The sequence below is a fragment of the Podarcis tiliguerta genome, assembly GCF_965153285.1.
Source record: "Podarcis tiliguerta genome assembly, chromosome: 1".
Classification (NCBI taxonomy): domain Eukaryota; kingdom Metazoa; phylum Chordata; class Lepidosauria; order Squamata; family Lacertidae; genus Podarcis; species Podarcis tiliguerta.
Window position 1 is genome coordinate 124,935,859 of NC_139534.1, and position 24,968 is coordinate 124,960,826.

Here is a 24,968-nt window from a genome sequence, read left to right on the forward strand (position 1 = left end):
TTAAACAAACAAACCAGCAAAGTAACTTTTAACTAAAGTGAGCCACGAAAGGCAGGGAACTAAGGCTATGTACACATTAGTGGCTTGAAAGACAGCGAGGTGATCTCTCCTTCCAGTTTCTCAAACCTCTGTTCATGCCAGAGAAGGGGCAAAGATAACTTCGCCAGTTGCCCATTAACTGATTTCCCTCCAATTCACTGAAGCCGTCATCGGGGAAAGTCACCGGCTGCCTGAAATGCAGGCAGCTCAGCCTGACCTCTGCTTCCGAGGGCGGAAGCTGATTTGAGGGAAAGGGCATCAGACAGAAGAGACAGGATCCAGATGGATCATGGCTCACGTCATATGTACTTTGGTTTCAACCACCAGCTGTGGAAGCGGAATGAAGCTAGAGGGAACATTGATGTTGGCACAAGCCAAGCAAAGAAAAGAGATTGGGTGGGCATTTGTTGACTTTCAAAGTGGGAAAAAATTGCCGATTGACTGAATTGTAGGCCGTCTGAGATACGATTTGTGGATTTGCAAAAAAGAAAAATGGGGGTGGGGTGGGGTTTGGAAGGTCCCTAGGTAAGAAGCAATGCCAAAAGTTTGTCTCTTTCATACGCAGAAACCGAATATGCAAGAATGAGTAATAATAGTAATAGGAAGAAGAAGAAGAATTTTATTATTTGCACCCTGCCCACCTGACGGGGTTTTCCCAGCCGCTCTGGAGTGTCAACAGATGCCGAGATGCTAACATTTTCTGTACCTTGCCCTCAGCCACAACTAGGCCGGTCTGCTGGGAGGGAGGCAGACACTATATCCTAGTCATAGCCTTACAACAGCTGGGCAAAGTCCTCAGGCAGTCTGAGGAAATGGAGCTTCACCTTTTACACAGAGGCAGAGAAAGCTTACGCCGTGTTCAAAACCTTTCATATACACTATTTGTGCATTAAATACACACACACACACACTGGTCTTCAAACAGCTTATAATTAAAAGCCACACAGAGGTAATTTATAATCACACTAGCATTATTATCATAATTAATAATGTCAGAAACATCTTTGTTCTGCCAAGCATTTTTACAGAATTCATTTGACTCTGTGTTCATCATTTGTTTGGCATTTCACGATTTTATAATCTTACGTTGTTTTTATTTTTTTATTGTTCTCCTGGTCTTGTGGGCCACGTTCTTTGCTGTCCCTGACTTGTGGAAGGCAGAAACAGGATTGAAGAGGACCTTAACAGATTGGAGAACTAGGCTCAACCTAACAAAATGAATTTCAATAGGGACAAATGTAAAGTTCTGCACTTAGGCAGGAAGAACCAGATGCACAAATATAAGATGGGGTACACCTGGCTCACTAGCAGTACATGTAAAAAAAGGATCGAGGGGTCTTGGTGGACCACAAGCTTAACATGAGTCCACAGCAGCAGCAAAAAAAATGCAGCAGCAAAAAAAAAAAAAAAGCTAATGCTATTCTAGGCTGCATCAACAGAAGTACAGTGGTACCTCGGGTTACAGACGCTTCAGGTTACAGACTCTGCTAACCCAGAAATAGTACCTCGGGTTAAGAACTTTGCTTCAGAATGAGAACAGAAATCGTGCTCCGGCGACGGAGGCAGGAGGCCCCATTAGCTAAAGTGGTGCTTCAGTTCTACTCACGGGTACGTGTTTAAAGTCCAATTTGTCCACAGGAAAAAAGTTAACGCTCTCCGACAACAGCAATGCGGCTTCACTCCGTGAAAAGAGCAGTCGGTTCGAAGCACCGTGCCGCTCACCCCACGTGGCTCCGGATCCCCGAAATCGGGTTTCCCTGCGAGTAGGGGAGGCGCAAAAGGTGCCAGCCGAATCCCAGGTCCACAGGCTTCTCCCGCCTGTGGTTTTGATGGGTCTCCGCCTCGCTGTAGGCGGTCCAGACCCTAATTTTCACGGAGCGGCTTCCTCCAGATCAGAAGAAGCCCGCCATTGCCGGTGGAGCTAACCTTAAATTTCCAATAAATATATATATTTTTTTTAAAAAAAGTGGTGCTTCAGGTTAAGAACAGTTTCAGGTTAAGAACGGACCTCCGGAACCAATTAAGTATTTAACCCGAGGTACCACTGTATAGTGTTCAGATCAAGGGAAGTAATAGTAGTTCTCTAGGTAAAGGTAAAGGTACTGGTGTTTGTCCGCACTTTGATGTGCTTTCGAACTGCCAGGTTGGCAGGAGCTGGGACAGAGCAACGGGAGCTCACCCCGTCGCGGGGATTTGAACCACCGACCTTCTGATTGGCAAGCCCTAGGCTCTGTGGTTTAGACCACAGCGCCACCCACATTCCTATTTTGCCGCAATTAGCTCTCTATTTTGCCGTAATCAGACCACACTTGTAATACTGTGTCCAATTCTGGGCATCACAAGTTGGAAGGTGTGCAGAGGAAGGTGACCAAGATGTAGAAGGGTCTGGAAACCAAGCTTTATGAGGATCAGTTGAAGGAGCTGGATATGTTTTGCCTGGAAAAGAGGAGACTGAGAGGAGAATATGATAGCTGTCTTCAAATATCTTAAGGGCTGTCACATGGAGGAGGGAACAAGCCTGGTTTTTCCTGCTCTGGAGGGTAGGATTCAAACCAATGGCTTCCGAATCTCCTTTCTTGCAAGGAGATTCTGACTAAGGATCAGGAATAACTTTATGACAGTAAGAGCTGTTATGGAACAGACTCCCACGAGAGGTGGTGGACTCTCCTTCCTTGGAGGTTTTCAAGCAGAGGTTGGATGACCATCTGTCATGCATGTGTTAGCTGAGCTCCCTGCATGGCAGGGGGTTAGACTAGATGACCCTTGGGGGAATCTTCCAACTCTAAGATTCCATGATGCATTCTAGGACCTGGGAGACAATTCCATAATTAAAGTGTTGTTGTTGTTGTTTAGTCATTTAGTCGTGTCCGACTCTTCGTGACCCTATGGACCACAGCATGCCAGGCACTTCTGTCTTCCACTGCCTCCCACTGTTTGGTCAAACTCATGTTGGTAGTTTCGAGAACACTGTCCAACCATCTCGTCCTCTGTCGTCCCTTCTCCTTGTGCCCTCCATCTTTCCCAGCATCAGGGTCTTTTACAGGGAGTCTTCTCTTCTCATGAGGTGGCCAAAGTATTGGAGCCTCAGCTTCAGGATCTGTGCTTCCAGTGAGCACTCAGGGCTGATTTCCGTAAGAATGCATAGGTTTGATCTTCTTGCAGTCCATGGGACTCTAAAGATGTTGAGCTTCAGACCATATTTTGCACTCTCCTCTTTCACCCTCATTAAAAGGTTCTTTAATTCCTCCTCACTTTCTGCCATCAAGGTTGTGTCATCTGCATATCTGAGATTGTTGATATTTCTTCCAGCAATCTTAATTCCGGTTTGGGATTCATCCAGCCCAGCCTTTCGCATGATGAATTCTGCATATAAGTTAAATAAGCAGGGAGACAATATACAGCCTTGTCGTACTCCTTTCCCAATTTTGAGCCAATCAGTTGTTCCATATCCAGTTCTAACTGTAGCTTACAGTATAAGAAACAGCTATTTACCTATTCCCCCCCAATTTTTTTTTAAAAAAACACTTTACATTTTATTTGATTTATTTATTTTTAAATCTCCTTTAGCCCTGCTTTAATCAATCAATCAATCAATCAATCAATCAATGTATGTGGTGGGAGGGGAGAAGGGTAAGTAGCTAGCGAAGAGCTTCTGTCGTTCTGCGCATGCGCGGCATGCGCGCCGCCGCCGCGCGCTCCCGATCTCTCCCCTCCCTCCCATCCTCAGCGGCTCCTTTCTCCTTCTCTCTCTTCCCTCGCGCCCACGTTCCATCGGCTCCAACCGCCTCTCCGGCGGGAGGGGTGGGAGGGGAACGAGGCCACTGCGCGTGCGCGCTCCGTCTGAGTGGCGGCGCCTCCTCGGGCGGCAGGCGGGACTTGGGCGCTGGAGCCGAGGGAGGGAGAGCGGAGAGGACCGGCGGACGGAGCAACGGACTGACGCGGCGCCGGGACGGAATGACGGGTAGAGCAGCTCTGGCCGAGCGCCCCCTCGACGCCCTCCCCGTCAGGACCGCGCCCCCACCCCACATTTCTTCTCACCCCCCCACCCGCCCCTCGCCTCTCCCCCCCTACCCCCCCACTGAGGCGTTTCCCCAGCGCCTGAGGTAACCCCCGACCCCAAAGTCGGGGCCTCCCCCCACCCCACATCCTCAGCCCCACAGCCTGCCCTCCCCCAACCCCCCCACTTTCCTCGTGCAGCCAAAACCCCACTAATCTCCCTCTTTCTCGCCTCCCCCCCCCCCAGTTTCTATGGCTTTGGGGGGGGTGGAGGGCAGCCAAAGTCCTTTGGAGCAGGAGCCCCCCATAAGCCCAAGCCCCCCCCATTCCCTCCTCTCCTCCACCCCCAGGGGATGGGCTCCTGACTTCTTCCCTGGACCCCCCCCCCTTCCCAAACCTTTTTTAAAAAAAGGTTTATCAGTTTATTTAAATAGGTGCTTGTATATATGCATGATGTATATATGAAACCGCTCGTGACGCTCTTCCGAATCTCTCCCCCCCCCCCCCCCCAGTGCAGCACCCCTGATTTTGGACTCGTCTTCCTAAGCCAACAGCTGCCTCCTCCTGGCCGGAGCCCTTCAGGATGTCCTCCTTGCGCCGCCTGGCCGACTGCCTGCAGGATTCGGAGAAGGTCGCCGCTTTCCAGAGGCTGTGCGGCGTGCAAGCGCCCCCAGAGTGGGGGGCTGCCCCTTCTCCCCCCCGGCCCCTGGAGCCCGGGGCCCCTGTGGCCAACGGGAACTGCCCGGCCACCCAGCCGGATGGGGCGAACGACGGGAGGTGCCGCTTCCAAGGCCCCTGCAATGTGGGCGAGAAGGGTGATGTGTGGCACTCGAACGGGGTGCTCTCCGGGGGAGCCTGCGGCGGGGTGGAAGCCCAGATCAAGCCCCCGAAGAAAGAGGAGAAGCCTGGGCTCGGGGTTCCCAAAAAGCAGCCTCGGCGCAACTCTCTGACTGGGGAAATGATATGCCAGGATTTCACCATCCGCAGCCCCTTCCTCTATTACCTGTTCAGCCTGGGCACGGAGCTGGGCAACGAGCTCTTCTACATCCTCTTTTTCCCCTTCTGCATCTGGAACCTGGATGCTTGGCTGGGCAGGAGGCTCATCATCGTTTGGGTCTGGGTCATGTACCTGGGCCAGTGTACCAAGGACCTTATCCGTTGGCCCAGGCCTGCATCCCCACCCGTGGTCAAGCTGGAGGTTTTCTACAACTCCGAGTACAGCATGCCCTCTACGCATGCCATGTCGGGCACTGCCATCCCAGTGGCATTGCTGTTGTTCAGCTATGGACGGTGGCAGGTAAGAGAGCCCCCCCCATGTGTTTAAGGTGTTCAGTCAAGGTTGCTGTGTTATCAGTGGAAATACAAAATAGTACTCTTTTAAAAAATCATTTTATTCAGTAAGAGTTAAAACAAAAGCATTGCTTTAAAAAAATTACCCAGTAGGTGTTTAGGTAGTTGGGAGGCTTGATCTTTATATAGTACTTCCAGGATTAGAACGCTGACAAACTTGGTGGTTTTTTTTTAATGGGGACAGTATGCCCTGCTGAGTTACACAGTAGGATCTCTTGTTAAAGTTTCATTTTGTTAACTGTGAGTTATTGTATCTTCTGGCACTACGCATGCTTTTACTCTGTGGGAGTTAGGCTGGAAATCAGGTGATTTATATAGGCCACAGAAGGATTTGAAAATAGAAATGTGTGTTTGAAGTCATTTTCGATTTCTTCAGTTAGCAAAGTAAATATACTTTCCACAAGGCCTATCTGTATTAGAATCTTGTAGCCATTTACAGACTTGCGTAGACTAATAAAACACCCCAGTGTTCCTCCTACTTCCTCTAAATATCTCTAGTTTCGAACTACATTTCTAGACTGACATGCAGTAACTTCTGATTTTAATTGTAGATGAAGGCTGCAGCCCTTTGCAAAATTACTTGGAAATAAACTGCCTTGAATTCCAGTTAAATTCCTAGCTTAAAGAAGCCCTGATTTGAAACTACAAATGGAGAGTGCAAATTTAACAATGCTATCCTATTTTTTGGATGTAAATCTCACATCCAGTGGGGCTTCTAGGTGAGTGTGCATGGGGTTGTATCCTGCTTCCAAGTAAACCGCTACATGAGTGCACTGCAAGTAGTTTGCAAACTTTGGCTATGGTGTCACTCCAGTCACCACTAACCAGTCACATGAAACAGCTAGTGGCCCTGGATGAGAAAATTCACATATGTATCTGTGTCAAAAGATTGATTTTGGCAGTTCACTGGTGCATGTATAAGCATCTGTTGCAGGTATGATTGTGTTTCTGGATGCATACATGCTTTTGCATCAGCTGATTTCCTTTAGGTTTTGAAGCTTTTGAGTTTCTGCCTCCTTCAGAATACAGTGGTACCTCGGGTTAAGAACTTAATTTGTTCTGGAGGTCCGTTCTTAACCTAAAACTGTTCTTAACCTGAAGCACCACTAATGGGGCCTCCCGCTGCTGCTGTTGTGCCGCTGCTGCGTGATTTCTGTTCTCATCCTGAAGCAAAGTTCTTAATCTGAGGTACTATTTCTAGGTTAGAGGAGTCTGTAACCTGAAGCGTCTGTAACCCGAGGTACCACTGTGCACTACAAAATTTGCCCTTCATTTTTATGTTGCATTTCATTCTATGGGTTCATAAAGTAACTGTAAATTATTGGTAACCATCTGCTGGAGTTGGCCAAGCCTGGGATGTACCAGCTGGAGAACATCTTGGAATAGAGATTATGCCATTTTCTTGCTACTAATTGTGTCACATTTCTGGACAAAGTTCTTCTTTGCAGCCATCACAATGTTCCTTAAGCCCTTTGCACTCATGTTAGTTAATTTTCCCAAGGTTTTCTATCTGGTGTATTCTGGTACTGTTAAAATATATATATATTGCCTTAAATATATATATATGCTTCCTTAAAAAAAACCCCTAGCACCCCTATCTGTGCTGGTCATATCCTGTTGTTATCTAAGACAATAAGAAGCTCAGTGAGTGATGACTGAAAACATGCAAACCTATTGTGAAGACCTGTTCTGTGGAGGCTATTTCTTTCACAGATGTGCAACTCCCATAATATTGGTTAGTGTAAAAAACCCTCAAACCTTGCCCCTTCTTCCACCTGTGTTGCCCACTAGTTGTATACTATTTTGAGTAACTGGGTTTTCTACCCAGCTATAGTAGGGTTACCTTGCACAGTACGCGTGAAAACAGTCTGAGAAATGTCCAGAATAAGGAAGGATCCGGATTATGGCAATTGGAATAGAAGATACTGTGCTTTGATGCCACATAATGCATTTTAAATTTTTTATTTATTTAGTTACTTGGTTGTTTACATATATAACATTCTTTCCATCATGAAACCCAAGGTGACACACACATTGTTCCCAGGAGGTCTCCCATCTGGCAAATATGGACCAGCAAAACTAAAACGTTTGTTCCATTAAAGTGAATAAAGGATTTGGGATTTACACTTCCCTAAACTGGACTGTGTGATAATTTTGTCTAATCTTCCAGGGAAATGCTCTTAAAGGGAAGGTTCTTTGATAGAAAGTGAAAGGTTTTAGTTTTGGATTATATGGTTAATAGTTAATGAAATCCTGACTAGTGTTTCCATTGTCCATGAGTACTTCATGAGGATTTCAAGCTGTCCAAGGAAAGGAGTGCATGTGAGACATGAAGCTGATGTGAGAAAACTTTAGAGAGGTGATTATGTTTACATTTATAGAGTACTAAATATATTCTAAGCACCATGCAGATATTAAAAGACTATATAGTATCTACTGCAAGCTCACTACTGAATAGGCACAATAGAAGAGGAAAGCAAGCAGGTGCTCTTTTTCTGGCCAGTGGATGGGGCCAGATTGGTTTCTCCCTACTGAATATGCTCTTTCTGAGAGCAGGGGGTGCAGCTCCTCAGTGGCCTACTGTTTACATATAATATAATATAATATAATATAATATAATATAATATAATATAAATTCCCTCTATTTTCGAAGTCCAAGTGTAAGTGCTGTTGCTTGCATACCCAAATTGGCGCCACACGCGCACAAGATGAAGATTATCAACATACTTTGGGGGACCTCAAGGTTTACAGAAATACAAAAGATTGTCAAGGAAAACACTGCAAGATTTTATAGCCAGTGATCCTTGACCCTACAAGTTACTAATTTTTCATTTCTGTGCTGGGCAATTTAATAGATGCTGTAGATTGGGTTAAGCACAGTAAAAGGAAGCCAGGTCACAATTGGCACTTGTGCTGTTGAAAGCTGTCCAATTTGTTGTTTTATTTATTATAGCAATTTATATCTCACCTTCCCTGCAGGGAGCTCAAAGTGGGGTATAAGTTTTTCACCCTCGCCATACCATCCTCATAACAACCATGTTGTTATGGTTGGACAGGTAGGTTGGACTGAGAAATGGTGACTGACCAGCTGTGCTTCATGGGTGACTAGGGGTTTGAACCTGTGTCTCCCATGTGCCAGTTCAACATGTTAAACACTACACACTGCACTACCACTATGAATAAAATGATCCGGTATTGGGCTACCCCAATAATTTTAAGGGGATGCGTACTTCTAAACCTTTCCCCCCTCGTTTACGTGTTTGAGGATTCCAGACAATTGAGCTCAATACTTTTGAAAATTACATAAAAGATATAGAAAATTCTGCTCCAAAATAGTTGATTTTAAATGCAACATTTTGAGAGTTTATTGATGACTACTTAAGTAGACAGTGATATCTTCCATTATTTATCTGATCCTATTCTAATTTAGATAGAACTATAGAGGAAGTTTGTAGTCCCATGCAATGATTTGCCCGGCTCTAATGCCAATCTAGAGTTTATTCCCAGCTAGTCAGATTGGGTTTTCTCATTACATGTTGTTTTGCTCTATAACTTGGGTGTCAACTGTGCTCATGTTTGCAACATGAACGGTTGGCACAAAAAAGTTGAAAGCACTTGGATTTAATTCTTGATTTTTTATTTTTTAAAAAAAGTCTGACCCTGGGTCATAAACATTTGAGATGAAGTGTTTCCTTAGGAATACTTCTGAAACTATTGTTCTGTTATTAAAAGCTGTTGGCAGTAGCTCAGCCTAGAAAAAGAGGAACTCTTCAGGGAAGCTTTTCTTCTGTGCCTCCAATCAGGATTGCAAGAGGATGTAATACAAAACACACAAGGAATTTCCTAACTACAAATGGTCTAATGGGCAACATGTTTGTTAAAAGGGGAGGGGGAAATACCACTCCAATCACTGGCTTGATGAAGAAACTTACAATTAGACTCTTTTCCACTTGAGCTCTCTTAGTCAAGATTTCTGTGAATGCTGCCAAGTTGCAGCTTCCTGTTAAAATGTTTTAAAATGTTGACCTCAAACATAATTGAATAAAAAAGCAAATGCCGATAATCTTTTAAGTAACTGAGACTGCAATCCTAAGCACACTTTACTGGTGGTAAGCCTCAAATGAACATAGTGGGACATACTTCTGAGTGCATGTGTAAGATTGTGCTGTAAAATAAGTTTCAACTTTCTCTGATTCTGATCTACAGAGCTTCTCACTAGTCTCACTCCATGTGCACGTGGGGATTACACCACAACTGTCCTTTCACCACAGTAGTCATGCACCTACATACATTAGTATGCACACTATATGCAAAAAAAAAAACCCATAAGGATTGCCTCCAAAACAGGTTTCTTTTAATTTATTTTATTATTGTATTTTGAGGTATTTATATACCAGGTTTCATAGAGTCATACAATTGGAAGGGACCCAAGGGTAATCTAGTCCAACCCCCTGCAATGCAGGAATGTCAGCTAAAGCCACTCATTTATACTCTGAGAGTGGCCTACAAAGTTTCCAAACTGGCTGTGAAAGAAACGTGTAGGTGGAACAGCTGCTGGCTGTGGGATAACAAGCAGATTAGAAATGACTCCTTGATGAGATTTTTCAGTGGTGACACTCCCTGTAGTGTGGATGATACTTTTTCATATTTTAGGAGAGTTTTAAAAGGATTTCCAGGATTCCATCACTAATTTAATGGATATGTTTGTGTACATCTTTCTTTTTCTTCTATATTCATAACTGCAGTGGTTTCTACTTAAAGACAGAATAGTTACAGTAATTTGTTTCTGAGAATACAACAGTTTTGGATTCACTACAAGCCTTGTCAGTGGAAGCACTTTGCAAGCACTTCCGCTTCCCCCATGCTCCCTAAAGGTGGCTTGGTGGTGGTGGGGAATTTCAGGAGAACCTCCAGAGCATTGTGTGGATGGAGCAGGGTTCGAAATTAGCTGGGCACCAGGCACCTTTTGTACCTAAAGATTCTCCATTTGTCAGCACCTCAAAAAGTCTGGGTGCCATTTTTTGTGCCTGGCTGACACTCAAGGATTACTGAAATGTATGTGCTTTGAAGCCTCAACATATATGTTAAGGATAGACAATATGTTAAGGAGTTTAACAATAAAGAGCAGAGTGTTTCGAAAACCAATATTTTTATTGGTACCAATATTTTTATTGTCAACACCAAATTAAACATGTATTAACAATTTCTGCTAAAAATGTGATATTAACAATGTGTCACTTACATGAATTGCTTATCAAAATCCATGCTTATCAAAATAATAAATAAAAAGTGTTGCTGGGGGGGGGGTGTGACTAGACGTTCTGTTTTGGTGCCTACAACCCAGATCCCAGGAGCCATTTGGCTCCTAGCTTTCTATCCCAGCATCTAACACTGGTAGAATATGAAAGGTTCACAATAGTACAAGATTCTTGCTCTCACTGACAGTCTGGGAAACAGTTGTTAAAAACATGCAGAAACAGGAAGCGAAGTCTGTCAAGGTGTGAGAAAGTTAGTGTTGGAAATTAAAGTTTTTTCCAGTTCTTCTAAGTTATCGCAGTTAACAGACAGGCTGTTTTGAATGTATGTTGGCTATGTGTACTTCTTATAAGTTATCGCAGTTAACAGACAGGTTGTTTTGAATGTATGTTGGCTATGTGTACTGCTTTATGCATACTGCTAGGAGAGAGGTTCTACCAGTCTAGTGTGGCGGTGTCAGATGAATCCTATGAGACTGCCATACTTTCACTCTAATTTATTTGAATAGCTATTTGCTGTCCTTAGTGGTAAAATAAAAGAGTTGACAGGTGTATCACCTGAGGGCTTTCAATGATCCAAGGTGCCACATGGCTAGCAGGATCAGGTGATAAGGGCTAGACTAGAGGCAGTACCACCAGACTAGAGTGAAGTATCTGGAAACAAGGGTGGCTAGTTCAAAAATTCAAAATAAAAATGTTTCATCAAATATCACAGGAAGTAATCTTTTGCACCTTTGAAGCCAATGAATTCATATGCAGGGTATAAGGAGTTGCTTTGTTTTGTTTAGAATATTGTACTCTTCCAAAGGTGAGGATGAGAATCCAACATTTGTCCTGTTCAAAGACACTGTTTTTTCCTGTGAAAAAATACATTTTTGTGGATAGGGGAAAAGGGTTCTATACACAAAACTAGCTTACAAAAGAGCCAAAGCACACATGAACATCACTATGTGTACTGCACTAGGTAGTTGAGATGTCACTACCCTTTTTATATAATTCCTACTTTTTATGGCTGCAACATCATGAAACAAACAAAGCCGCAGTATGCCCAAAACAGAAAAAAATAGCCCCCTGGACTTAATACTAATAAAGATCCATACTACTGTACAGACCAAAATGCAAATACTAGCTGCATTACACAGACTCACTTCTAGATGGTGGAGGCCAACATTTTTAGTAAGCGTGCCAGAAATGAAATGTAAAGTAAGCAGTAGCGAAGTTTGGCTGCACACTACAAGTGCATATCTCAAGGCTGGGATGGTTTTGTGTCCAATCTACTGAACCAGTGAGCAGTAGCAGTACAATTTTGGGTGAGGCAGGTAGGAATGTGGAGTTGACTTTATTCCAGAGCCAAGTCCCTGCTCTTTTCCAGGAGTGGCAGGACACCTTGTGCTGCTTATGATAACCATACTACAAACAGTCTACTACTGTTATGTCAGGAGGTTCTAGCTTCCTAGTGCCATTGTGAGGGCATTCTTGTGCAGAGAATAGGCAGGAAGGCAGTGCTGAGCCACCTCATCATTCCTTCCCTGCAAATGTCTTCCCTATAAATTTTGACCTGTATTTTTACTGCAGCCTGGGACTAGAAATAGGCTCCGGTTTAGGAAACACGGCAGGGGGACAATAAGAGCAGATGATTCCTTTCCACACCAGCCAATTCTCCCTTGTAGGTGCCCTCCAGATTCACTTCACCTCAGCAGACATGGCTGGGGAGCCTGTACAGCTGAAGCAATATCTAATTCTTTCCTTGGATATCCCTTGTTCTCACGAAATTTCAGCTTCCAGGGCTCCCTGGTTTAAACAGTGGCATGAAAACCACATGAACATTGCAATAAACTGTCAGAACTGCAGTTTCTTTTTCAAATTCATTTTTAGAGAAATGGCTTCTGTAGAAACTGAAGCTGTGGGGAACTGGCAAATACTGTTTATGTGATAGAGGAAATTAAATGATGAATGAAATGAAACCAAGGCTTGGAAACATGCCACACGTTCTGTGACAGCTTCCCTTTTTGAGACTTTGCAGTGCACCGTAGCAAACATTATTCAGCGTTAGAAGGGTGTTGTATGCATCCAGTCTTGTACAGTGCAGCATCTACAATATTGTGGCTGACAAAAGCATTTGTGGCTCTTTGTAGGATATAATGTAATAGAGTTTGAGGACATGCAAAATATATATTCTTTTTAAGTTTGGCTCAGGGCCCCTTGTTTTACAACACTTGATAATAGACATCAGTGAAAACTGTTCCCTAAATAGCTTGGAAGAATTTGGTATTTTTGTTCTTCCTCTGTACCGTAGACATCAACTTGGCAAAATAGCGTGGTTGGATAAAATCATAAAGATTGGATATTATTGCAGGAAAGGTTTGATATTATTGCAGCAAAAACAAAGCACAGGACAGCAGGTGTTCCAGGAGGTGTCCTGTCTACAATTTACTTATATTTACTTATTTTTGAAAACCTCCTTGTTGGTCCATAGCATTTGCTGCTATCCTATTAGCAAGCCCCATGCAACACAGCAGGTCATTTCCAAGTATAGGATCAGGCTGTTGTAGTTTTTCTCCTTGCAACATGTGTAGTTAGGGTGTAAGAAGTCTAAGAAAACTTAGGGTAACATTCACAGAATCATAGAATTGTAGAATTGGAAGTGACCCCAAGGGCCATCTAGTCCAGCCTCCTACATTGCAGGAATCTCAACTAGATCACACATGACAGATGGCCATCCAACCTCTGCTTAAAAGTCTCCAAGGAAGGAGAGTCCACAACCTTCCAAGGGAGTCCATTCCACTGTCAAACAGCTCTTACTGTCAGAAAGTTCTTCCTGAAGTTCAGTCGGAATCTCCTTTCTTGTAACTTGAAACTCTATATGAAAACCTTTTAGGTTCATTCTCTGCAGGCTCTGGTTCCTGTGCTTTTCATTAGCCATTGTTTACAGTTCAGTATTGCATGGGCAGTGTCTGTCTCCCCCACTCAAGTGAGATAAGGTGGTTATAATTTCATTATCGTAGTGGATAGTGTGCCTTAGTCGTCTGATAATCCAGCTTCAGAAAACCTTGTTAACAGGGAATAGGAAAACAGATAAGGTAGGCAAGAAGAATAAATGTTTACAGGACTTTGTCTTATTGTTCCCTTGGCTATTTTCTTTCCTGGAATGCAATCTTTGTTTAAAGAAACAAATCTTAAAAAAAAAAGTTTGCTGATATATAATGCATATGGGGAAGAGGTTAGTGTTAACTGCTGTAATAAAGCTCATGATAAAAACTTTATAGGTCCAATTTAGATATAATCCTTCTTCATTAACAAGCCATAGTTTTGTGATTGGGGGAGCTCTGTGGATTTGACTTTTATCTCAGGTTTGTGCATTTCTGCTCCCCTCTTTTTGCAGTAGCATTTACTAATGTGCTGTGGTGTTACCCTGTTGTAAACAGCTGCTAAACATACTAAACTATTGAATTAGCTTTTAATCCTGGTTTTAACCTCTTGCAAACATAAAAGTACGGCATAGTTCATCTTGATCAAGAATGGGAAGGTGAATATATGGGGCAAGGTAGATGAAAATCAGTGATATTTTTTTTAAAAAAAATGACTTTTGAGTTTTAAATTGGCTCTATTCTTTAAAGGGATTTTTAAAATTAAAAGTTGTAAATGCTAAACATATCCTAATGATAATAATATGAAATGTGGATCTAAGCGTGTTGGTCCTACTGTGTACATCTAAAGTGGTTGATGCCTCTACCAGAGACATTAGGCAGGTTCACACAACACTCTAAACCAAACCTTGGTTTACTGTGAGTGCACAAGTGAACATGGGAAGGAGCTTCCAGGTGCAGGTGCTTTGCTACTCCCTGGAATGAGGTTTGACTTGGCATGTGGTCCTAGTTGGACTCATGATGACTGTCTTCTGTGGGCAAGAACAAGCAATCCACTAGGTGCATCAGTATGAGAGGGCTGTGATCAGTGGATCCCACCCCCCAATGAAGGGTAAAGGGTTTTGTAGGAAATCTCCTCTTAGGTGACCTGTGAAAGTTGGTGAAACACAGCACCCTTTGAACTGCAGCTGATTTCCAAACCACAGCTTGCAGCATGTAAGCTGAGTCACGTACTGCTGCTATTTGGACTTTACCCAAAGACAGAGGTAGTGATTGAAACTGGTGCCAAGTAACACTTAATTTGTTTCATATATTTTGCCCACCACCTGATTTCTGGGTAGTAAATTTGAAAAATGTATACACGCTACTTGTTTTCATTTCAAAATAGCCAGTTACAGTACTGCCGTCCTAAAAGCCATTCCTCACTGCGTTCTAGATTGAACAGAGAATCAAGTATGCGTTTGTTTTACATCCAATTAACATCTACAAAGCTGTGTGTAAAGGAAAGAACGTTTTCTCTTTAGCTGGTGTCTTATAGAGAAGACATTCCAAAGTTTATCGTGTGATATGCATGCCCACCATAAGTTTGTTACAGGTGTTCTGATTGGGGGCCAGTACAGTGGTGCCCCGCAAGACGAATGCCTCGCAAGACGGAAAACCCGCTAGACGAAAGGGTTTTCCGTTTTTCAATGCGCTTCACAGGACGAATTTCCCTATGGGCTTGCTTCGCAAGACGAAAATGTCTTGCGATTCTTGAGGTTTTTTTCCGCTCCCCACCCCCTTTTTCTAAGGCGCTAAGCTGCTAATAGCCTTTTAGCAGCTAATCCGCTAATCCCTTAAGCCTTTAATAGCCGCTAATAGCCACTAAACTGCTAATAGCGCTAATCCACTAATAGGGTTGCTTCGCAAGACGAAAAAACCGCTAGACGAAGAGACTCGTGGAACGGATTATTTTCGTCTTGCGAGGCACCACTGTATTGGATGGCAAGCCCAATTTGCCTGCTTAATGGGTAAAAGGGCTCTGGATTATGCCAATAATATAAATACTTGAGGCAAGTTGGAGCTCTCTTTTTGTGCTTACTTTGCAGTGAGCAAGGCTGAAAAGTTTGATTAATTTTATTTCTGCTGAGTGTATATTCACAGCAGTTTCCAAAATTTCATTCATACTGGGCATGTTAGTTATCTTGTCAAAAAATGTATAATATTTAGTTGTTTCTGGCAATGTTAAATATTCTTGAAAAGAGTGACTCTAAGTAGAGGCTAAATCTAAATGAGTATCTTGCACTCATTTTTTTGTGGAAGATTGATGCAAACAAATCCAAAAGATTCAAGGAGGTGTCTATAGTATAGAGTATGTAATGAAAATCACTCTTGCTGCTCGTGATGATGCAACTTTGGGCTATAGCTACACCATTCATTTTTATAGAAATGCATCCCTCCTGCAAACTGTCGCTAGTTTAATCTAATAGATGCCATGGGAGTAATGTTGAAGTTCATAGTAAAACTGGATTCTTATCAGTACTAACTTGTAAATAATTTGCTATGCTGTGCTATTGAATTTTATTACATATGTGATAAAAGTAAAAATAAAAAGTTGATTAACGTGTTTGACCTCTTCCTAATCTTTTATATTATCTTTAATTTTGATTGCTTTATGCTTTCGTGAGTAGGATAAACACAAACCAACACTGTGTTCTGTTCACCCATTACCATCTGTAAATAATTTCTGCTTGAAAGGTCACAGGAAATCTCGAAGAAGGATTCGTTATGTTCCTTTCCTTAAGACATAGCTTTGCCAATTTAGCTGAAAGAATACAATTTGTTATCCACAACCGTTTTATTCTCTGCCAGGAGTAGCAAAAACATGTGCACTTAGATATTTTGTTGTGGATATTATAGGAAGCAGGTGAAAATTCTTACTTTACTTCTGCTTGTATTTTTTTAAAATGACTTACTTTTGTATCCTAGGGTTTTGTTTTATTCATGCACCTGCACTGATAAGCAAGTCCCAGCTTCATGCTGTGTTAGGGGATTTGGACTTTGATTGTTTTCCACATCAGAGCCAGACATTGCTTCATAATCTAGCCCAGTGGAAATAAAATGCTGCTACTAGAAATACGGCCTTTTTTTCTTGAGATGCCCAAATCATGTAACTTTACCTTTCCGGGACCTAGTTTGGCTGGTGCCCTCACTTAGCTTTTAGGTATCTGAGGAAGTCTGTCCTGCTTTTTCATGCTGCAGTGCCTTTTAAATAAATGTGGCCCTTTTCAAAGTGCCATTTGCCATTTACACAATGACTGGAATGTCTAGCTGATATATGTGTGGTATTCTTGTATTTTACTGTTCTTACTGTAATTTGCATTGAAGCTATTCCTTCGGTAAGCAGGCTTTACATATTTTAAATAAATATTCCATTAAAATGACTTTATGATACAGTGGTACTTCGGGTTAAGTACTTAATTCATTCCGGAGGTCCATTCTTAACCTGAAACTGTTCTTAACCTGAAGCACCACTTTAGCTAATGGGGCCTCCTGCTGCCGTCGCCGGAGCACGATTTCTGTTCTCATCCTGAAGCAAAGTTCTTAACCCGAGGTACTACTTCTGGGTTAGTGGAGTCTGTAACCTGAAGCGTATCTAACCTGAAGCGTATGTAACCCGAGGTACCACTGTAATGGTCTTTTAAATACCTAATTGTATTTTTATGGATATGAATGTGGATATGTTTTTTGTTTATTGCTGGTTTTAATTTTCTGAATTTTTAAAATGGGTTTAACTAATAATGTTATTGTTTTGTTCTGCTTTAAGGCTTTTTTTGTTTTGTTTTTTTACAATCAAGCAATATATTTTATGAAATTACGCAAGTAAATAAATAACACTCCAATGTCATCTCCCTTTTCGTCTCCTCAGTATCCTTTGGCATATGGGCTGGTTCTTGCCATCTGCTGGTGTTCTCTGGTTTGTTCTAGCCGAATATATATGGGGATGCATTCAATTCTGGTAAGTTAAAGTTATGTCATTCATACACACACACATACACACTTTAATACAAGTGGTGTTTTAGGTTTTATCCTTCTGATGTGTTATTTTTAGAATGTATACACTTCCTTACTTCCTTTCATTTCAGTAAGAGTGCACATACTTTGAGCTGAGATGTGGGCCTCATTTGCAGTTCCAAGTGATCAAATTTGACTTCTGTTTCTTGGAAGACCTAATTAAATTTCCAAGTATCATTGAAATAATATTATAGAAACAAAGCATGTCAAATGTCCTGCTTTAAACAGGGATCAACCACTGAAGGAACTTGAATACGTCTAACTCCTGAAAGGATGCGAAGAGCCCGGTATATAATGGGGGCAGGGGCATTCAGATTTGCCAGCAGGGCTGCTTTAAGGACTATGAGTCCTTGACCTGCTATTCCTGCTTGCTTAGAGTGTTGCTCCAGCAACACTAGCAGTTGACATGGGCTTCAGTCAGTGATCATGTTGAGACATAATGCTAAATCATGAATGGAGGTTATGTGAATGAGCTTGCCCAAGCCTCGGGCTCATGTACAGTTCTCCCTTCTTCTTTACTTGCATCTGCAACAGAAAATAAACATATGCATTTTTCAGCCATCTTTCTGAAGAGCCAAAAAAGGCTGTATGGGGGGGCAGGCATGTTGAGTGGAAGCACCATGTTTTAGACAATACACTTTTAAAGTACAACTTCCTTCTGGCACAGCAAAACAATCCCTTTCAAGTTAGGCCAGGCTACTTCTGTTGCAAATCTTAGATAAAAAGAGGAAAGATTCCCAAACCACGAACGTAGTTTCAGCTTGCATTTCTGTGTATGAGCAGCACATCTTGTCCATACATCTCCTTCCCCTCTTTGATCTGCCATCCACACAGTCTGAGTACTTGGCAGCTGTTCTCTAGGGTTCTGCATTTCTTCTGCCACTTCCCTGTTCTCCATTTGATATCTGGGGCTCTTGCTGGTTTCCTTCCTCAAACAAATAAACAAATAAAACCCACCCACACCTGGCACAACTACTTGCAACAGAATTGAGCAAAAATTTGTATTCTGATAATGTAAGCATGAGAAAGTCAGGACATTGCAAAGGTTTATCTAAAAACCTAATAAACCAGATTTGGGATTCTGCATTCTAACTAGAGAATCCTCCTGCTTTGTATTCCTTCGTGGGGACCCTTTTTTAGCATAAGGGCAACCTTTCAAGGGCCAGAGACGAAAGTGAGTAGAGCAACTAATGTTAATTTTACCTCTGTGGCGCTGTGGGTTAAAGCCTCAGCGCCTAGGACTTGCCGATCAAAAAGGTCGGCGGTTCGAATCCCTGCGGCGGGGTGCGCTCCCGTTGTTCAGTCCCAGCGCCTGCCAACCTAGCAGTTCGAAAGCACTCTCGGGTGCAAGTAGATAAATAGGGACCGCTTACTAGCGGGAAGGTAAACGGCGTTTCTGTGTGCGGCTCTGGCTCGCCAGAGCAGCGATGTCGCGCTGGCCACGTGACCCGGAAGTGTCTCTGGACAGCGCTGGCCCCCGGCCTCTTGAGTGAGATGGGCGCACAACCCTAGAGTCTGTCAAGACTGGCCCGTACGGGCAGGGGTACCTTTACCTTACAGTAGGCTGGCTTCCACACTAGCTCACATAGAATAATAGAATTGCAGAGTTGAAAGGGACCACGAGGGTCATCTATTCCAACCTCCTGCAATGTAGGGCTCTTTTGCCCTGCGTGGGCCTCGAACCCACAACCTTGAGATTAAGAGTCGCATACTCTACCAACTTTAGCTATCCCAGCTGCATACCCCTCCCTGTCTTTTCATCCAGACACACGAGAGGCATTATCAAAGTACAAGGATACATTCCAGCCAGGCAAAAATACTGGAAGCAAGGCCGGGGAGGAGTGTGACCTGGGGAGAATTCAGAAGACTAAGTAGAGAGGACTGGAGGGCCACATTTGGCTCCTGGGCTAGAGGTTGCCGTTCCTAATTTACATAGGCAATACCTTTTCAGAGACGTGAAAATGCTGTTGTCCACCTGTTGCACAACTGGCATGCTGGCCAGTCTCTTCTATTTCTGTATCTGGATGTATCTGCTAGCACCGAAAGTTTTCTCTCCAGAAAAGCAGCCAGCAGTTCTGTGCTAGAGGTGCATTTAGGATGAACAGCATCACTGCAAACTTGGGTGGTGATTGTGGCATTACTGAAGCGTTGCCCCCCCCCCTTCTTTCTTGTACCCATGTTCCTTTGCTGTACTAAAACATTCTGGGGGGAGGGAAGTTTGAAAAACACCTGTCCTATGAAACCACCATATTGTTAAAATAGTATTAATCTGTTCTCTCCACCCCCCCCCCTTTACAACAGGATGTTATCGCTGGATTCTTTTACGCTCTTCTCATCTTAGCTGTCTTCCTTCCACTTGTGGACCTAGTTGACAGCTTCAACTTAACCTGCACGTACGCGCCCCTAATTATCATCAGTCTCCATCTTGCCTTGGGGATTTTCTCCTTCACTCTTGACACTTGGAGCACCTCGCGAGGAGACACTGCTCAGATCCTGGGCTGCGGTGCCGGCGTTGCGTGCGGCTCTCACGTCATCTACATGCTGAACATGACACCGGATCCTTCTCCAGAGATGCTTCCCTTACTGCCTCCCTCCCTCACCGTGACTCTCTTTGGGAAAGTCATGCTGCGGTTGCTGATTGGAGTGGTGATTCTGTTGCTCACGAAGTGGGCCATGAAGAAAGTCACCATCCCACTGGCCTGTAAAATCTTCCGCATCCCTTGTGACGATATTCGGCAGGCGCGGCAACGCATGGAGGTGGAGCTGCCTTATCGCTACTGCACCTATGGAATGGTGGGGTTTGCGCTGACTTTCTTGATTCCCTGCCTGTTTCGCGTAATGGGTCTGTCCTGATGCTGGTGTTTTTTCCTTGGCATGGGAAGGGAGGCGAACAGCGGACATTGTGAGAGAAGGTTCACCGTTTGAGAAACACAGAGATGCGCTATCGCGCTGCCTCTGCTGAAATAGTACGGGGCAAGCAAAGAGAGCTCCAGTCTTCGATCCTAGAGTTAAGAGACCTAGAAGCTTCAGGTCCCTGAGAAATGCCATGTCGAGTCTTACTGTTGTAACAAAATGTAAACTCTGTGTATGTGTATGCATATATACTGTCGATGCCTCAAACTTATAAACGTACCTCTCTCTTTATTTGGACATGTATAAAACTGGTTATGTTTCTAGTTGATCCAAAAGTTTGATTTGTGGTCAGTTCAAGCCATTTCATACTAAGTTATTTGTTTCTTCGGACCACAAACTGCTCTGGTGAAAAAGCTTGTTACCTCAGCACTTCCAAATGTTTTGCGTAGGAAGGAAGCTGTTCTAATGGACCAAAATTTTAATGAGAGAACCTGGTATTTAAGAATCTTTTCCATATTCTAAAACATCGTTAATTTGTCAATACAAACCAGTTACATTTAGGTACTGTAGCCTTTTTTCTTTTTTTCTTTTTGCTTGATAATTGTGCCTTTCTGTTGCTGAATTAAAAAGCACCATATACTGTGATGTATATAAAAAAAAGCCCACAACTATTTTAAATTTTTACTGAATTAGGCAGATATTTTAAAATGTAACTAGCCACATAACTAATGAAAATAAAGATTTATCTTCTGTATTAAAAGTTTGAAAACCAATTGAGCTGAAATTTACATTGGTGTTCGCTAGCTGTGAACCTGATGCTTACTTGCTTTTTATAGGTATTTTTAAAGTGCCGTGTATGCTGTTGGAAGAACATATATTTTTCTGCTGTCTTAATTTATAATATAGTTATGCTATATCCAAAAGAGAGAGAGAGTGCTGAAAATTACAAATTCGAACCATGTGTATGTTAGCGCCAAACAATTAATTCCACATCATTTTCTTCAGACTCATTTCAGATTGATCAGTCTTCTTAATGCTGGTTTTGGAAGAAACCTGTCCAAAACTTGCATATTATCAGTTAACTCTTGTTTTCCAAAAGTATTAGATAGCTGCAATACAGTGTCAAGAGTGATCACTTAAATGTGGCTGACTCTTCTGTGGAAGTTGGGTGCTTCGTTATGGATGTTCTGTCTAAAGTTGCGTTGCCCAATAGAGTTGGCACGCCGAGTAGAACTATGGCAGGCTATTCTTCTGGCAACTTATTGGCAGCAATGCCTTCTGATGTGGCTTGCTCTCTCAAGGTTCTCTGGAGACAAGCCTGATACACGATGCTTGGAGCTGCACGGAGGAAGACTGGGGAGAAGAGGGTGTTTGCTGTCTCACAGACAGGTGGATTTGCATGAGCTAATAACTCAAGAACACTGAAGCACTTTTAACTTGTTTATAGTGTGTACATTTAATATATGGGGGAAGAAGTGTGATGACAGCAAGCCCAGCCTCAACCTATCTGTGCAGTTCTTATGCACGTACAAACTATGCATTAATAAAATTACAGTAGCAGACCTCGACAACAATGCACTTATCTCTTGGTGGCATCATCCTTTTCTGTTCATAAAAGAAGTCGGAGCACTGAATTATTTCCCTGCGACATTAATTTCATTTTGGCGCTGTGATTTAATTAAACTTGGCTTACGCAGTCCACACCTGTTAAAACAACAATAGGTCATTTCCATCTGGACTACAATATGTGTTCTAACTTCCAGTTAACACAAAAAATTGCAGGTAGCTGTGCTGGTCCATTAGAAAACACCATCATACAGTAATCCTTTTGTTTGGGACCGGGCCAAAATGTTTCACAATATTGTGAGCAAGGTTTTGTGCTCTCCAAAACCCTTTCTCAGTCTGGATGTTACACAAATTCAGGATGGGAGAAAAAGTTTGGGCATGAGATTGCCTAAAGACTGCAGCTTATAACATTCTTAAGATGGAACATGGGCTGAGTTATGTAGCAGACATGATTTAGCCTCACTGGGTGGCAGATGGATTGCCAGAATTCTCCAGGCTGCTGGGACATGGACGCAATTGTGGCAATTTCCCACTTTTTAGAAAATCGATAACTCTGTTCTGAACCTTAATTTCAGACAAAGCATAGATGTTTTGCAGTCTTCCTGAAATGTCTATACAGAACCTTTAGCTCTGATTCCTTTGCAGACGAGAATTTGAAACAGGATCCTTTATTATGAATGCAAATTCTGTTTTATGAAAGACACTGTCTTTCTCTATTGTAGCTGCTGTAATTACTGGATTATATTCTGATATGCCCATTTGGTGATTGCTCCAAATGTACGTTATGATGAGGACCTGTTACAAAGGGCCAAAATACTGATCTGGATTCAAAGAAGTTATTCAACTAGTTTCATGAGCCTGAGAAGTTATAATTTGATGGATGATCCATCAGCCATTTGACGTGAATTGGGTCCAGATGCTCAGTGTCCAAATTTCCATAGGACTAATGCAAACTCTTTGCGTAAACCTAAGCAGCTTTTTGAATCCTGACCAGTGATTGTTTGTAAACCACTAATTTATCATTTTAAATAGCTGCTGTTGGGGAATATTCACTGGTACTGCTGCACTTTTCAAATCATTTGCTGCATTCCTATCCACACAATGGGACTTCTGAGTAAATCTGCATAGAATTGCACTCTTCATATAGTTATTTGCTGAATGTGCGTTGGAAGAAAACATTGAGTAATTGTACAATTCTCTGCTTCACTTGACAGTTCCCAGCAATCAGCTGAGCAACAGATAAGCATTTGCTTGCATCCTTGAATACTGCATTTAATCTTAAATGAAAGCACAGCAGTGAGGGAAAATAATGTTTATAGACATCTTTTTTTGTTACAGTCACATTGACTTTTCTCCAATAAATAATGTTAATGTAAGTACAGTAGTTGAAAGGGCTAAACAGGGAAGGACTGTTGCAAGTAAGATGCTTGCAATCGGGGGGATTAATTTTTCCTGCTGTTTTAACAATTTAATGCAGAAAGAAATGGTTTTGCAGAAAGAGCTCATTTAATTGTGCATATACTAGTGTGCAAATCATGTTCTCCAAAGTTTAAAAAGCATGCACTGTAGTATATTCTACTGTTACTCTGTATATTTTTTTACTTCCTGTAGTTCTCTTGAAATGAAATATCGCATCCAAATTTTAAATTTAGTCTGTATTATTATTCTGTTTAAGTTGGACTTGAAAGCACTAAACACAGATCACGAATCCATCTATATGATTTCAAAATAAAATGAAGTTCCAGAATCTGTTTTTTTTTTTAACTGCCTGGCTGTGTCCCAGTTTCAGTGGCGAGTGTAACAGAAAGGCACTCAGCTAAGCTTTCTAATGAAAAAATATCATGTGATCTGCAACCCAGTTCTGTGGTTATTACTATTCCCCCCTCCCCAAAGTTTCATTAAAAAAATTCCCTTTGAAAGCTTCTGTTGAATAATACATAAATGAATAAGGTTAATTGCTTATATAATAAATATTGGCAGTAATAAAACATAACAACAACATTCAAATTTAAAAAGGTGGCAGGATATTTCATACACATTACTTTGTCAGCTTAAAACATCAAGAGTATGTGCCAGCCAAGCGTCCTGGAGAGATTTTCTTTCCCAACCTGTTGCACCTCAAGATGAGAACCTTGAATTAAGACTGATCTCTGGGACTTTGGGTCTGAAGCTGTATGGGCTTTTAAAGGTCCAAACGGCACTCTGATTAAGCCTGCCAATGAATGGGGAGCCCGGAAAGGCGCTTCAAAACAAATGTTATCTGGTCATCACCCGGCTTCCATTATGACTTGCACAAGCGGTCGCCTCAGGGCCAAGCTACTCGTGTGGAGGAATGAGCTGGCCACCTCAGGCTATTGATTTTGGGTATCATGACAGGTCAGCAAGTGGTTTGCTAAGTGGTGTGTTTTTACTGCCTAGGAGCAGTTCTTGTCAGGTTTTCTGCCTTGGGTGCTAGAATGCCTCAGATTCTTACTATATGCACCTTGACCTGGTAAGGACGAAGTGGGGTTTTTGGATGCTCTGCTGAAGGCAGCCAAACACCATTTTACTCTCAATACCCCTCCTCCCAAGGTGATAGTCCTCTGTTGACCTAAAAGACATTATTACCTATGGTTTGTTTGCTAGCCAAACACAATCCCAATAAACCTGTAGGATAGAATCAAATAAAACTGCATTTTACTGTGCTTTCCGGGGGGGGGGGGGGGGATGAATTGATGTAATCTCAGTGAACGTGTCCTGTCCTATAAAGAGTTGATCACAGCCCAAAACGTTTTTGCACCCGGCGTAGACGGTGCTGATCGTGTTCCCCTCCGTTGTAAAATAATTTGAAAGAAACCAAAATGTGCACATAATTGATTCGTGCCTGAGCTGACAGATCTGGTATCAGAGGCAGTGCTGAGGACTCCCGGACTGCTGGTTCTGGAGGACCAACATCCATATCTGAAAGTGGGAGATATTGACATCAGCCGCTTGTCATGATCAGATCCCT

At 42.6% G+C, this 24,968-nt stretch overlaps 1 protein-coding gene across 3 annotated transcripts in view; it reads left to right on the plus strand.

Annotated features, from left to right (window-relative positions):
- The window catches only part of SGPP1 (sphingosine-1-phosphate phosphatase 1), a 70,340-nt gene extending 46,614 nt beyond the window's left edge, over positions 1 to 23,726 (plus strand). The window contains exons 1-4 of one of the 3 annotated variants that reach the window (XM_083438278.1): positions 3,717 to 4,000; positions 4,548 to 5,332; positions 17,415 to 17,504; positions 19,862 to 23,726. In XM_083438278.1, coding sequence (XP_083294404.1) covers positions 4,619 to 5,332; positions 17,415 to 17,504; positions 19,862 to 20,413 — 1,356 coding nt within the window. In that variant the 5' untranslated portion in view covers positions 3,717 to 4,000; positions 4,548 to 4,618 and the 3' untranslated portion in view covers positions 20,414 to 23,726. Of the gene's footprint in view, positions 1 to 3,716; positions 4,001 to 4,547; positions 5,333 to 17,414; positions 17,505 to 19,861 lie in introns of those variants that run through there. The other 2 variants (XM_083438280.1, XM_083438279.1) reach the window with 2 other exon arrangements.
- Positions 23,727 to 24,968: the final 1,242 nt, after the last annotated feature.